The 16046-nt window shown below is 40.7% G+C and overlaps 1 protein-coding gene across 1 annotated transcript in view; it reads left to right on the top strand.

The window, feature by feature from the left end:
- Positions 1-636: 636 nt before the first annotated feature.
- The window catches only part of gnav1 (guanine nucleotide binding protein (G protein) alpha v1), a 33002-nt gene continuing 17592 nt past the window's right edge, over positions 637-16046 (top strand). The window contains exons 1-4 of the mRNA XM_014986619.2: positions 637-2490; positions 2601-2692; positions 13471-13563; positions 15686-15846. Coding sequence (XP_014842105.1) covers positions 2361-2490; positions 2601-2692; positions 13471-13563; positions 15686-15846 — 476 coding nt within the window. The 5' untranslated portion in view covers positions 637-2360. The remainder of the gene's footprint in view (positions 2491-2600; positions 2693-13470; positions 13564-15685; positions 15847-16046) is intronic.

Raw genomic sequence — 16046 nt, 5'->3', positions numbered from 1 at the left:
AAATGAACAAATAAGGCCAACATCCATGACTTAATGTGTTGTGTTACGATACAACCACAGATTTCAGTGCAAATTAGCTCACAGTTGTAAACTGGTATGAAAAAAACAACATATTTTTCTAGTTTTTCTTTGTCCACAAATCTAAATTGGACAAGTGTGCATTTGTCTGTTCAGCTTCATTTACTTTGATACCACAAATAAAAATTCAGTGCATAAATAAATTCCAGCATAAGCAAAGAAAACACATCTGGGTTTGTTGTAAAGTAACTATCCCAACAGGAGGTCAGTGTAGGTTTAGTAAGGTTTCTCCGGGTTCTGGGTATGTGGGTGTTTTTGTCCAGTTGGCCAGTTTGGTTGTTTTCGGTGAGCTTTTGGACCTTTTGGTGTTTTATTTCCTCTACAAATGTTGACCTGCTCTCTGATTGGTTGGTTTTGTTTTGTCAGCCGAGCAGGGACACCTATTAGAGCTGCACTGTAACAACACCCCCCTGACCTGATTATAAGGAATCCATAAGTTCACATCTTAGAATCAGGTTTGAACCTTTACTTTTTTCTGTTATTTCGTTTTATACTGTTAGGGGTTTTTAAATGTTGTTTTTTGTTGTTGACACTTAAGAGATGTGAGCCAAGAGTAACCGAAATCAATTTTATGTGTAGACAACGATACCTTTTATGCATTTTTACACTGTGCTTGTGCAAAGAAACGGAAATATTTCAATCAGTGTTTATTTATTCAGCTGCACAGTTTCTAGAAATTGTTTTTCTTTCTTTCCACTTTCTCTCTAAGTGGCATCTATTCATAACACTTTAGTTTCACACACCATAACAGAGCGGTTTTGGATAAACGTGCGCTTTGATAGCATTTTTCTGCCTGAGGAATGTCCTCATCAGATACCCTGAGGCATCAGGTCTCGCATCATTTTGGTATTTGATAACAAGCTTGTTCCTCTCTTCCAAGGAATGCTCTGGTAAGGAAGAAGTAATGGCCTCATATAAACCAAAGGTGCTGCAAAAAGGGTTAAAAGGCCATTTACAAACAACAGGTGTCTCATATTCTACAGTGTGTGGAAAATTTAGTGTGTAATCCTCCGAGGCGTGGCCGTCCAGGTATGCAAGACCAGGTGATGCCCCAAGAAACTGCTAAAAAAAAAAAAGAGAAAAGTGAAATGTCTGACCCATCCCTTAAGGCTGACATGCTCTGTTAATGTGTATAAAGTTCAACACTTAATCAAAATACTCAACTACCGACATAAAGCAACTGATAGGCAGCGGTTAAACACATGGGGTCCCATTACATTTCCACATGCATATAAGGTCTATTTTGGCAACATGTAGGTAAGAAAATGGGCAAACTCACACACCTCATTGCAACAGTCAGGCATGGTGGAGGAGGAGTGATGATCTGGGCTGCCTCATGAACTCCTCAGAATACTAATGAAGCCATGGCCCAGATTAAACTCATTCAAGGAAAGAAAGAAAAATGAAAGACGGAATGGAAGAAAGGATGAATTAACCCTTTCACGATCCAGAGCCTTACAATGTGAGCTTTATACATCGTTACACAGAGGACAAATGAACACACCCAAGGTGATGAGCAAAGCCAAACTGAGACCTAAAGTGAAACATGCGTGGGAATAAGACAAAGTGAAACCAGGATCGGGAGCAGATAAGGTAACTGCAGATTATGATGGCTTTTCTTTCAGTCATGTGAGACGCTGATGAGGTCATTCCGGAGACGACTGTAAAAGTGATTGAGCACTAAATCCTTGAACACGTTTGGTTCTCAGAGCCAGAAATCCTTTCATGTGGATTTTTCATTACCACGTCATCACGTCTGTAGCAAACTTCGACTAGTCGGAAGCCGAAGTTCGGAGCTGGAGCTGAAAGTTTTCAGGTGAGACCCAACGGAGCCCACGTCACTTCCCCGAGGGAGGTCCGAGAGGTTTCCATCTGGGCGGCGGGCTGCCGTGGGAGAGTTGGGGCTCTTTTTCCTCTGTGGGGTAGAGCAGGAGGCTGACCTGCGGAGGAGCAGCTCGGCTCTGGGTCTGTTATTTTTGGGTTTTTTAACCGCAGAGTAAATCTGTCGCTGGGAGGCGGAGAAAGCGCTCGGAGCCATGAGTGAAAACAGTTTTGCCTGAAGGCTTGGCGATCAACTGCCAGCAGGAGTTTGGAAATCATGCAAGATGGCCTGAAATTTTCTCCTTTTTTTTTTTTTTTTTTTTTTTAAACAAACTTTAATCAGAGTTTTTTGACTTCTCTGGGAAGTTTATTCTGATTATCATTTTTGGAGTGGGTGACGAGCTCGCAGTTTTATAGGTTTCCTCTGTCCGTCTGGGTCGGAGAGGAGATGATCGCTCAGGATGGGACTGTGCCTCGGGACCGAAGATACAGAGGAGGAGAAGAAGGCGAAGATAAACAGCGCCAAGATAGACAGAGACCTGTACGAATACGCAAAGCGGGAGATGAATGTGGTTAAAATCCTCATTCTGGGTGAGACCGACTGTCAAGAACAACTTTTACCCGGGAGGCGCTTACTTAAATAATCCCCGGGTGTCCGGTTGGAATGTGGAAGTCAAAACTCTTGTCTACCCTCCTTGCAGGAGCAGCAGAGAGCGGGAAAAGCACTTTGGTCAAACAGATGAAAATCATCCACAGCAACGGCTTCACCAAGCAAGAGCTGAGCAGCTTCAAGGTGGGAACCTCGCACCGCTTTCACACACAGGGACCCGTCAGCGTGTTACGTCAATCCGCGTTTCCCCATCAGATACGGTTCCCCCTTCGTCTTCTTGCCGCTCCGCCCCGCCCACGCGGCAAAATAGGCGCGTGCTCGTGATGAGCACTGAGAAAGCACGCGCGTGGCAAGCACGCGCTTGTTCGGCGCGCTTGTCTGAGGAACTATGGACACCGTGAAAGCTCAAACAACATGTTTCGGCAAACTTGTCACACTTTCTTCACGTTTTTGCGGGAAACTAATAGTAATAATACTAATAATTATAATAAATATAATAAATATATATGTTATACATATTATGATTATAATAAATAATATATATTTTATACATATATTATAATTATAATACATAATATATGTTATATATATATATATATATATATATATATATATGTATATATATATATATATATATATATATATATATATATATATATATATATAATAATTATAATACATAATATATGTTATAGTTATAATTATAATATATATATGTTGTATATATTATAATTATAATAGATAGATAGATAGCATAATGCTATATGAATTAAAAACAGGGCAATGCAATTTAATGCTCAATATTACCCATCAGATACCGTTTTCCCTGTTTTACAGTGGGGGAACGCTATCTGATGGCCATAAATCTCCCTTCAGATACCGTTTCCTCTGTCTTAAAGTGGGGGAACGCTATCTGATGGCCATATTTCACCCATCAGATACCGTTTCCCCTGTTTTAAAGTGGGGGAACGCTATCTGATGGCCATAAATCTCCCATCAGATACCGTTTCCCCTGTTTTACAGTGGGGGAACGCTATCTGATGGCCATAAATTTCACATCAGATAACGTTCCCCCTGTTTTACAGTGGGGGAACGGTATCTGATGGAGACATTTCACCCATCAGATAGCGTTCCCCCTATGTTAAAATCACCCATCAGATAGCGTTCCCCCTGTTTTACAGTGGGGGAACGCTATCTGATGGAGACATTTCACCCATCAGATACCGTTCCCCCTATGTTAAAATCACCCATCAGATAGTGTTCACCCTGTTTTACAGTGGGGGAACACTATCTGATGGAGACATTTCACCCATCAGATAGCGTTCCCCCTGTTTTACAGTGGGGGAACGCTATCTGATGGCCATATTTCACCCATCAGATAGCGTTCCCCCTGTTTTACAGTGGGGGAACACTATCTGATGGAGACATTTCACCCATCAGATAGCGTTCCCCCTGTTTTACAGTGGGGGAACACTATCTGATGGAGACATTTCACCCATCAGATAGCGTTCCCCCTGTTTTACAGTGGGGGAACGCTATCTGATGGCCATATTTCACCCATCAGATAGCGTTCCCCCTGTTTTACAGTGGGGGAACACTATCTGATGGAGACATTTCACCCATCAGATACCGTTCCCCCTGTTTTACAGTGGGGGAACGCTATCTGATGGCCATATTTCACCCATCAGATAGCGTTCCCCCCCTGTTTTACAGTGGGGGAACACTATCTGATGGAGACATTTCACCCATCAGATACCGTTCCCCCTATGTTAAAATCACCCATCAGATAGTGTTCACCCTGTTTTACAGTGGGGGAACGCTATCTGATGGGTGAAATGTCTCCATCAGATACCGTTCCCCCACTTTAAAACAGGGGAAACGGTATCTGATGGGAGATTTATGGCCATCAGATAGCGTTCCCCCACTGTAAAACAGGGGGAACGCTATCTGATGGGTGATTTTAACATAGGGGGAACGCTATCTGATGGGTGAAATGTCTCCATCAGATACCGTTCCCCCACTGTAAAACAGGGGGAACGTTATCTGATGTGAAATTTATGGCCATCAGATAGCGTTCCCCCACTTTAAAACAGGGGAAACGGTATCTGATGGGAGATTTATGGCCATCAGATAGCGTTCCCCCACTTTAAAACAGGGGAAACGGTATCTGATGGGTGAAATATGGCCATCAGATAGCGTTCCCCCACTTTAAGACAGAGGAAACGGTATCTGAAGGGAGATTTATGGCCATCAGATAGCGTTCCCCCACTGTAAAACAGGGAAAACGGTATCTGATGGGTAATATTGAGCATTAAATTGCATTGCCCTGTTTTTAATTCATATAGCATTATGCTATCTATCTATCTATTATAATTATAATATATACAACATATTATAATTATAATATATACAACATATTATAATTATAATATATACAACATATATATATTATAATTATAACTATAACATATATTATGTATTATAATTATTATATATATATATATATATATATATATATATATATATATATATATATATATATATATATATATAACATATATTATGTATTATAATTATAATATATGTATAATATATATATTATTTATTATAATCATAATATGTATAACATATATATTTATTATATTTATTATAATTATTAGTATTATTACTATTAGTTTCCCGCAAAAACGTGAAGAAAGTGTGACAAGTTTGCCGAAACATGTTGTTTGAGCTTTCACGGTGTCCATAGTTCCTCAGACAAGCGCGCCGAACAAGCGCGTGCTTGCCACGCGCGTGCTTTCTCAGTGCTCATCACGAGCACGCGCCTATTTTGCCGCGTGGGCGGGGCGGAGCGGCAAGAAGACGAAGGGGGAACCGTATCTGATGGGGAAACGCGGATTGACGTAACACAGCGCACAGGGGAGGGACTTCACCTTCCCTGGAGCTTCACCTGATTCACAAAGCAGAAAGCAGTAAACATTTTGAGACGCAAAGAGTTGCCAGGTTGCCCTGATCTTTCTGACAGATTTGATAAAAATCAGAATGCTGGTGGGACAGTTTCATACAGCAAAAAGCCCAGTGTTAATTTAACTCTTTCAGTGTTTATATAGTCCTCCACACTCTTCAAAGTGTTAATATCAACTCTGTGGGAGTTAACAACATAATTCAGAGTATAAGCCCAGTGTTGATTTAACTCTCACAGAGTTGATATCAACACTTTGAAGAGTGTGGAGTATATAAACACTGAAAAGGTTAAATTAACACTGGGCTTTTTGCTTGTTCCTTTGCTGGATGCCTTTTTCTTTCTTTATTTTTTTGGTTGTTTGTGTTTCTTTTGTTACTCAGCAGATTTCTGCCCAATATCTACATTGTATCAGCTTTATCAGCGAGAAAATGAGTCCGCTGTGAAAAGAAAGACAGAAATTAAACATGTATCAGATGATGAAATTATTATGATACAGTAGCCTTTGACTTCTGTCCCGCCTCAGGGCCTCTAATTCCTCAGTACTCTTCACCAAAGTCAAGCAGATCTTTAAAAAGTTCATTTATTTGAGTTTCATTTGAAACCATCTGGCTTTTTTGTTTGTTTGTTTTGTGAAGTCAGCATTTTAGCACATCGCTGGTTCCTTTTTTTCTACCAAATCTGCGTAAAACAAACAGCTCCAGTCTTTCAAAAATAAAAACCTGTTTGCTCCATGACTGACTTTTAAAACTTTTCCCACACTTTCCCCTACATGCATGCGTTAACACCTCATTTAAATGTAGATAAACTGCATTAGTGGATATTTATTTATTTGGCCAAGTTATTATCTCCCTAAAGTTGCATTGAGTTTCAAAATCACTATATTATTGAAAACTGGATGAAACTGATCGATCAGATGATTTAATCAGAGCCAATTACTTATGTAAGCACGCTTTGTAATGCAGTCAGTTGAAAGCATCCAACGTGAGCTCACTGGTTTATCCATGTAGCTTAGCTAATGATTTAAAAGAGAGGTTAATCATGCTGCAGCTGCTGGGAGAGGGGGGGCTTCGATCCAATTGAAACTCAAATTAGAGCCTCAGCCAATCTCTGAACAGAAATATTACAAAGCAAACATGACTTGAGTAGAACGACGTAGTTTTCATTGAGGGAAGAACTGCAGCTCAGCAGAGGAAGCAGGGGATGCAGCGTGCCGGCGCAGAGTGGTGTTAAAAATGATTGTTTAAATGAGGAAACAGTGATGCAGATCGGAGGGAAGCTGAGGTGAAGTCTCGTTTTCCTGTTGGGGGGGAGAGAAGAGAGGAGGATTTGTCATGACAGTCAGATTCAAGCTGGTATGCAGTGGTTTTAGTTCACATCTGCTCCAGACGTGTGTGTGTGCGTGTGTTTGCGTGTGTGAGCGCAAGTGGGAGCCAAATTCCTCTGTTATTTCAGGGGTTGGGACGGGGTGGGGTAAAGGGAATTGGTTCGACATACAGACACACACAGCACTTTCTGTTTTCACTTATCATTTCTGGCTTTCTTACAGTGGCTGCTCTTCATGCCTCCCACCTTTTTTTTTTTTTTTCTAACTCACCTGTTTTCAACTAAGCCGTCAGCCCCTTTCGATCATATGAGTCTTGATCTCATGTGTGCGCGGATTGCGTGTGTGCTTTCACACCTTGAGGTCGGGACTGTGGAACCAAAGGGGCGTGGCTACCAAATCCCGACATTCACCTGAGGAGGTAATTTAAGTGTGTTGGGTAATTCCCTGGACTTGTCTGAACTCCTCATTTAGGTTTTCTAAATACATTCTGTGCTACAAGGAACATTTTGTGCACCAAACTCAACTCGTTACCAACGTCAGATCCTGTTAGCTTTGTGTTATGTCATTACCTCACAGTCATTCCCATCTTGTAGCTCATAGTGGAGATGGAGTGCGATTCGTAAAAGCCCAATAAAATAAATAAATCTAGGTTTGATGATTGTAACCTAAAAAAATGTTAAGAATTCACTGGGTGTGAGTACCTCATCATACAATAGTCAATAATGAAAGATGGTCATTTAAAAAAAAAAAAAAGTTTTGCAGGAAAGTTTAAATATGGAAGAGGTTCTAATGTTGAGGATGTTCTGCTTATCATTCTTAGTTTCTCATTTTGGAAACGTTTTAAGCAAATAAAAGGATCAGTCAACATCATGTAGAGAACATATTGCGCTTTATATCGTTCAAAGTCATTATGCAAAACGAGAAAGTCTTTCTACCAACATCTAATAAAAATGTTTACTGAGTTTTGTTACATCTTTGTGTTAATTGTGCAACTTTTCTAATTTATTAAGAGTTCTTCGAAAATACATTTTTGCTCAAAACACCCGATTAAAGTTCAGTTCACAGTTTTGTCGTTGTTGTTTAGCAAAATGAACCTCCCGTCTGCTCCTGGTCGTCATGTGAGTCAGCCCTTTGGAAATTTGCTTGACGTGTTTCTTGTCACTTTAACATTGTGTAAGCCTCTGAAGGGAGAGACAGTAACCACTTCAAATGTTTCCTACACGTTATCTAATTGCGGACGGCTGGACTGAACTACCTGCTGAACACATAGCAGCTGATTCCTCTTCTGGGAGGTTCATCTGGGGAAGGTCTCACTAATATTTGTTTTTGTTTCTGGGACTCGGTCGTCTGGAATCCGGCCTCGTTATTCCTCTGCTTCCTGTTAGCATTGGTTGTCAATGCCACCTCACTGAAGTTTCCAAGTACTACCATCTTCAGGGAAATGATAATTCAGCTGGGCTATTCTCTTCACAAAGACATAAAAACCGAACTGAAAAAAAAAAAAACATTCCTACATATCAACACTACATGTTGTTTGGAAGCTATTTTTACTTGGAAGTTAGATTTTCCAGGCTCCATATTGGATTGCTTCGATTCCGGAAGCAAAATTGGTAAAAAAGAATAAAAAAAATTATTGCTAAAATCTACAGTGTTAAAGTCAGTCTGCTTTCAGTTGTGAATCAAGTAATATTCATTAGCTAATGTTTCTGGGGATCCACGCAGTTCTTTTTGATATTAATATTGTGGAAACTGATATTATGAAGATACATATGCTTATATCGTGCATTTCTGCCCTCTTCCTCGTTTCGATTCCCAGTTTAGGCTTCGTCTACGTGCCTAAATCTTTATTTGACCTTTGTGAACATTATTTCATCTGTGTTTTTACCTCAGTTTGACTCAAACACATGCTGGCTTCTGATTGGTTGAGTCAACATTTCACGATGCACTTGTGAATACAGATGTTAATGTAAAGACAGTTTATAAACTTAAATGTGGGAAAGAAGAACTTGAAGAAGGAAACTCAAATTTTGATTTCAGTGACTACTTTATATATGTTTTATGAAAAATAGTAGCTTTGTTTTTAAAAAGTTTTCATTCAATATTTTTATTTATTTTTTTGTTTAGAGTTTCACGCAACGCTTAAACAAATCTGAACCGGACTATTTGTCAGCAGCTTCTTCTAGACGTTTTCCCGTCTGTTCGTTCAGTAGCCACTTTTATAAATAAATGTTTCTTGTGGAAGCATGCACACATGCGCTAACACACCGCCGCTCCGCTCCTTTGTCCTCTCTGGTGTCAGTTAGCGCTGCCTTTGTTCTGCGCTGACGCCCTTCGTTTCAGATGGGAAAATGACACTAACCCACAGGCCGGTCCCTCCCTTCCCGAACCGACCCAGCCTCCCACAGCAAACACACACACATGCACACGCACACACACACGCGCGCGCACTGCTCTCTATCTGACCTCTGTGGACATTGTTTCATCTGTCTTTATCTCCGTTTGACTCAAACGCATCTTTCTCCATCAGCGAATGTCTCATCCCACAGCGAGCAGCCGAGCTTCTTAACTTGTTGTTTTGTTGTTGCCCTTTAATTTGTATTTTGTGTTGCAATAAAACTTTCACGGACCCGGATGGCCCGTCGAAGGGAAATGAGGAGAGGAATAGTTGGGAGAGACTTCTTTGTTGTTTCATCCCTCTTTTATTTGAAGCCTGAGGCCATGCTGTTGTTCTGGCTTTGGGTCAGACTGAACACAAAACTCTGCCTTTGTGTCAGACTGGCAGCGCTTATAAAATACCACAACTATGAAATCTTCAGTCCAAAATATCTGCTGAGTTAAGAGCTTAATTCGACGTTCCTAGACAGTCTGGGTCAGCGGAGAAAATTAAATTAAGAAAATAAAAGAATGTTTTTATTTTCCTACTTTGTTACTTAGCTCATCGTGTCCTTCCTTCCCCTCTCCATCTTCTTCCCTTCCTTCCTTTCTTCTTTGCACCCTAACTTGTATCCTTCTTTCCTTCAGTTTGCCTTATTTCCTCCCTTGCGTCCTCCCTTCATTTCTCTTTTTCCTTCACCTTTTCTTTCCTTCCTTCCATCCCATCTGGTATAATACATCTCCGGCATCAAATTCTTGTTTTAATTTGGTATTTTTAATGTTTTTATAAACATAAACAACTCGAGAATTTTGAGAAGCTGAATATGGAAAAGTGTGTTAATTCTGTAGAAAATAAAAATTTGCTAAAAATTATTTTTACAGATTTTAATGAAAAATGTAGTAAATATTGCATTTTTTTCTATAGCTATTTCTCTTCCTCCAACACTCCCTGAATTCTCATGATGCGTTACATGTTTTACAGTCTGGGGTTGATATTTAAATATCAGGCGGTAACCCGTTCATCCGCATTCTTCTCTGTGTTGTCTTTGGAAATGCTCTGACACAATCCAGGTCGTAATGGCTGGTCGCTTTCTGTGTTCAGAGAGGCAGACCCAGCAGAAACCTGGAGCAGAACAATAGTTCACGGTAGGTGGATGGATTTAGAGATTACGCTGCTGTAATGAAGCTCAGGGCTTCTCTGCTGACGCTCGGAGTTCCCACAGGGATTTCAAACACAGCAGGAAGTGGAGGTCAGAAATGTGCTTTTCTACCTGAACGACTTCCCTCCAGGAATAAATACACACAAATATCAGAGAAAGGAAGGTGCTACGTTACTCTGCTCTCAGGTGAGGTAGAGCTAATAAAAGATTAGGGAAAGCACATAATGGCTCCTGGCGGTGCTGGATCAGCTGGAAAATAAATGCAGGTAAAAGGAAGTCATGGTTCTGCACAGGCCCGTAACGATAACACATTTTTCTGGACGATAAATTGTTCCAGAACTTATCGCGATAAACGATTATATTGTTGTTTTGAGACCATTTTCAAGGAATATAATGGTAATGGCAAAAAATAATGATGCAAGGGCACATGCTAAAAGCTTTAAATTCTAATGAAAACTTTAACTCCTAGTGAACATTTAACACTGGAACGGGAAGACACTTTAAATATCCAAAATAAATTAACAAAAAAACAAATAGAATGAATTCTGAAGTCTTTGTAAACAAAATCGTCCTTCAAAAAAGGGCAAGTTGAGACCACAGAACCAAACTGGAGACTTTTATCATCTAGTTTTTGGTAGAAAGAGAGAAAAAAGAGAGATAAACAATAAATCGTACCAATGGAAATTATTGAGTTTGTTTTAATTTATCATGCGATTAATTGATTTATTGATTATTGTGACAGGCCGAGCTCAGCGTGATGGATTTATAGCTCTTTGCTCACCGACAGAAGGCAACGACGTCCACATGAGCATCTCAATCATTTTAATATTGACTAAAATTGAATATGTATCAGTAACTAAATTTACACAGATGGCGTCATGAGGGAGGAACCTTGTGTGCAAGAATAGAAACATATCTGTAGAAATCAGCCGGGAAGTAAAGCTTTAAAGTGCCTGAAGGACTACGAAGGTCAGAGTTACACATCTTTACCAAAGACAGATGCTGTAATTTGGACCAAGTTCCTGAAAACGTCAGTAGTTTTTGATATGCAGATCCGTTACACGTCTTTTTTTGAGTAATCTCTTTTGTTAAAGTTGTCGTTTTCTGCCAGTTTTACACAACAGTGAGAAATTCCTCTCTCTTTTTTTTGGTTTTCGAAACTATTTACAACATTTACATAAACTCAGGAATTCACTCGGTGAAGGAGGCCGAGGCTGTATCAAACAACCTGCTTTGCATTGTTACTTCTCCCTCTTCTCTCCTATTTTTATCTGGTTTTATTCACCTTCAGTTCAGAAACCGTTTTTGTTTTGGACTTTTATAGACCACAGAGACGGAGACGGGACGAGGACAAGAACTCTGAATCCGATAACATCAGAGACGATTGCTGCGTTTCTTTCTTAATGATAAAACAAACTGTGAGCGATCCTACAAAAACCAGTGAAAGTTAAACATCAGAAGTAGTTTTTACACTTTATTTGTTGAGCATCTTTAACTTCATAGCCCCAAAAATAACAATTTCAGCGTTTTAAAGAAAGCAGGGATTTTTAATCAAACCAACTCTGTGGAGATCTTTAGTTTCTTTTCTTCTGACAGTGATAACAGTGAAGCCAAAGGAAGATAGAAAGAAGCACAAAGAGGCTTTTATTTCAACAGGAACCAACGCAGCTCTGCCACAAAATGTTTCCAATCCACTCGAACAACGCCCGCCTGTCACATGTTCCACTGAGAGCGCAGCGGATGTCAGGGTGGATTAATAAAAGGCTTATAAAGCACACTGATCAGGCTGAACTTTAAATTTATCTTTACTGAGCCACCAGGAAGTATTCACACTCCTTCACTAGTTTGTCCCGCATCTTGTTACATCCCTCAGTTATCCTAAAATCAGTCTTATTGCAGCTTTCTTTAACATAACCGACATATGATTATTCACACTTTTTGCCAAAACATCTAACGCTATTTTAAGAGCCTAATTCAAAATGTCTTGGTTTTAGTTCTACAGTTAAGTTTTATCTTTTCAGAACGACTACATGCAAAGTCCTGTGTCATTTTACGATCATAGATTGTTTATAAAAGCTGAACTTTGACTCAGAAAACCGAGCAGTTCAAAATGTAGATTTCAGCTGCAGTTGGTGTAATGTCCAACAGGGGGCGCGGAATCCCCACTGGAGATTATTTTTGTCGCGCTTATGGTCTCAGTAATTACTTAAAAGGCCTTTAAAATACAATATAATTATATCACATATGATTATCTTCAGGAGAAGAGGAGGAAAAAGCCGGTCATGCTTTGAACCAGATCTGTGTTGTGATTAATAACCGCTTAGTTTCTGTTTTGCCCTGCTGCTCAGTTTCAGTGGAGGTCACAATCCCAAACAGGAACTCCCAAACCCACATCCACGTCATCCAGATGAATGTTTTGAGTGAGATCAGCAGTTTCCGATCATATTTGAGGAAGAAACGTCAGATACTTTATAGTGTTGTTATCAAACAAAGGTAAATAAAAACCCAGCTAATGTTCTTAAAACTACAAAATCGTATTTTGTTCACTGTCTCCTTTCAATGTGTGTTATTAGCGGAACATTAAGTGTTACAAACATTAAATGTAGGGATTTAAGGTGACAGATCAACACAAAGTAATGCTTGATTGGAAGGAAAATCAGACATGATTTATAAATATTATTACAAAATTAAGAGCATCAGTTTTTCAATCAAGCCACATATTTTCAATTGGACTTTGACTAGGCCATTATAAGACATGAATTCTAAAAGGATTTCCTTGTAGTTCTGTCCCCACGTTTCCTCCACCTGTGTGCTGAAATCCCCAACATGAGATGAAATGTGACTTTTTATAGTTTTCTTTCAACAGCATGTTGCAGTTGGGGAGCAGGAACAAACTATACTGGAATAATTTTCCAAGCCATGTTTAATTTGGATACTTCCTTTAGTTAGCCGACTGTTGGACTGACCAAGTCTTTGTCCGTACGGTCGTCACTACTGAACAGACCATGTGACAAATAATTAAACACTGAATATGCGTTTAAAGAGAATGTGCTGCAAACAAATCATCTGTAAAAATTCTCTAAGAAAACAGTACAGTTAAACTTTTTTAAGTTTTAGATGAACTGATTTTGTTTTGCAGGCGGCGGTGTTGGATAACCTCCTGACTTCCATGAAGTTTGTCCTCCATGGAATGGGCGTCCTCCGGATTAACCTGGCTAACAGCAGGAACAAGGTAGCCTCCTTCTCATTCCCCTGCCTTGTCTGGTTTTGTAGTTTTGGTTCCAATTTAAAGGGGACCTACTATGCAAAATGCACTTTTTGCACGTTTTTGTTCTCCCATTTGGGTCTCAGCTGCATCTAAAAAAAACGACTTACATAAAACACCCAGACATTTTGTGGTAATAAATTAATGTTGTCTGGTGTCTGGATTCTTCAAAAACCTCCAGATTGTTGAGTCGCAATCAATGGCCACTGCGCCGTTACCTAGCAAACTAAGCTGAGCTCCAGCACATTTGGTCAGCTGGAAAAGACAAGTGTACCAACTAGGGCTGAAACGATTCCTCGAATGATTCGAGTACCTCGATTACTAAAATTCCTCGAGGAAAATTTACCTGCCTCGAAGCTTCGTTAATTTATGTTTTATTAGTTAGCGCACCGTGTTCCGGCCGGGACTTCATTTGCGTTGCGCGGAGCTCTCACTTCCGCCTCTGAGTTGTTGACAAAAGCTAAGTCTCAGCGGCATAAAGTCCAATCTTCAAGATTGGCCCGTGGGGATTTTATTGATTGATGATAATGCCCGACTTTTTATCGTTTTGGGGGAACCAATAAGCATCCTTAAAATGACTGGGGGAATGCCTGGAGTACGGCAACATTTCTCCTCCGGGGCTGCTGGTTGAAAGCGAACGGCGGGAAGAGCGCTGAGGTGAGCGGATAGCCTGAACAGGGCGGGCGGCTGAGTAGCTGATGCTTACCGTGTAAATGTAGCTTTACCGACGAACCGCACAATAAATTTCATATCCCGGTCTGAAGAAACGGGTGGCGGAGCGCATCGTACATGGCTGGTAGATGAGTTTCTGAGTGTGACCGGTGAAGGTGTCGTAAATATCCCGTATTGCTTCCCCCCGTGTTCGTCCCCCGGTCTAACGGTTCGTCAGTCCGCTGGTCTATTTCCTCCCCTCCACCCCATCTTACGTTCGTTCATTCGCCTTCTCCTCCCATTCCAGGCGGCATTTCCGGTATTTTCAAACCCAAAGCGTGACAGGTTAGGTGGCAAGGTGAGTTTAATTAATCTATTATACTCACTGAAGATGAATACATAAACTAAAAGCTGGATTGTAGACATTTTTTATAAGCATATTTGTGAGCCTGCCTCTTTGTTATTAAATTCAATAGAATTTCAGATTTTTCTATAACTTTTCTTCAGGTTAACTTAGAAAGTGAGCTATTATTGTTACAGGTTAGTTTTTTAAACTACAAAAAAGCAACTGTTATGGATGCTCAAATATGAAAAATTGGACTGACATTGATATCTGATAGTAACACCGGTATTATGCCAGATTTACCAATATTTCATTTTATAATTTTTTTTTATCCGATTACTCGATTAATCGTAAGAATAATCGATAGATTACTCGATTACTAAAATATTCGTTTAAAACAGCCCTAGTACCAACAGTGACTTACCATCTAGAAACCACTTGCTGCATTCTTGTTAGTTGTACAGGAGGCTCCTCTTCTGCTTTTCAAAGTTGTACGGTTGAATAGTTGCTCATCTGTTTGCAGCCATTTTCACATGTGATTGGAGGGCGTGGCTGGCAGCAGCTTATTTGGATTTAAAGTGGCAGGACGCCCTAAAACCAGCTCATTCTGAAAGGAGCTCAAAATAGGTAGAACTGAGCAGAATAAAATTTAATTATCAAAGAATGATTCTGTGTGGAAAAAGAAATGCAACAAACATGGTTTGAATAGCCTAGTTTTGAGTCGTGCCTGCACTGTACAGAGTCAGCCACCAGAGGGCGGCATTTCGACACTCAATCAGCCCAGAAAACAGCTGAAACCGTGGAGGCGGGTGGGTGGTGAGAGTGCGAGGTTTGATTTGATTTCAACTTTGCTACTTGAGTTGTCGAAGCTCCTCCTGTCACCACCCACCCCGCACATCCTGCTGGGAGATGATGGCCAGCGTAATTCCTCTAATAAATGTCGCAGAGGGCGTGTCTGCGTCTCTGTCATTCATTTCAGCATCTTTAGTGATTACCGAGTCTAAAAAGTGGAGGCAGACTCATAAACTCCACAGTGTTTTACCTCTTCAATAATCCACCTGGTCTCCGTGTCTCCTTGTCTCGCTGACTCCGCAGGTCCACGCCCATTCGGTCCTGTCGTGTGGGCGGTGTTTCGACGAGGAGCAGGTGCTGCTCCCCTTCCTGAGCCACGCCCTGTCCTGCCTGTGGGCCGACCAGGGCGTGAGGGCTGCGGCCGCCCGCGGCTACGAGTACGAGCTGAACGACTCGGCGCTGTAGTGAGTAATTTTCTCACGCTGAGCGGAGGAGAAGCGGGGGTCTAATTAGCGGAGCAGAGGAGCTGATGCTGGCTGTCACTTGAAGTCAGCATCTGGAGAGCCCGGCTCTCGGTTTTTAAATGCATGGGAGTGAAGCGACTTTAATTGATGCCACTTAATTTAAGTGGGATCAAATACCGCAGAAGTGTTTTGGATTTTAG

This window comes from Poecilia mexicana, unplaced genomic scaffold (genome assembly GCF_051168715.1).
Source record: "Poecilia mexicana isolate PSO_F unplaced genomic scaffold, ASM5116871v1 scaffold_1, whole genome shotgun sequence".
Lineage (NCBI taxonomy): Eukaryota > Metazoa > Chordata > Actinopteri > Cyprinodontiformes > Poeciliidae > Poecilia > Poecilia mexicana.
The sequence above is the reverse complement of the archived record's forward strand: the minus strand, read 5'-3'. Positions and strand labels throughout refer to the sequence as shown.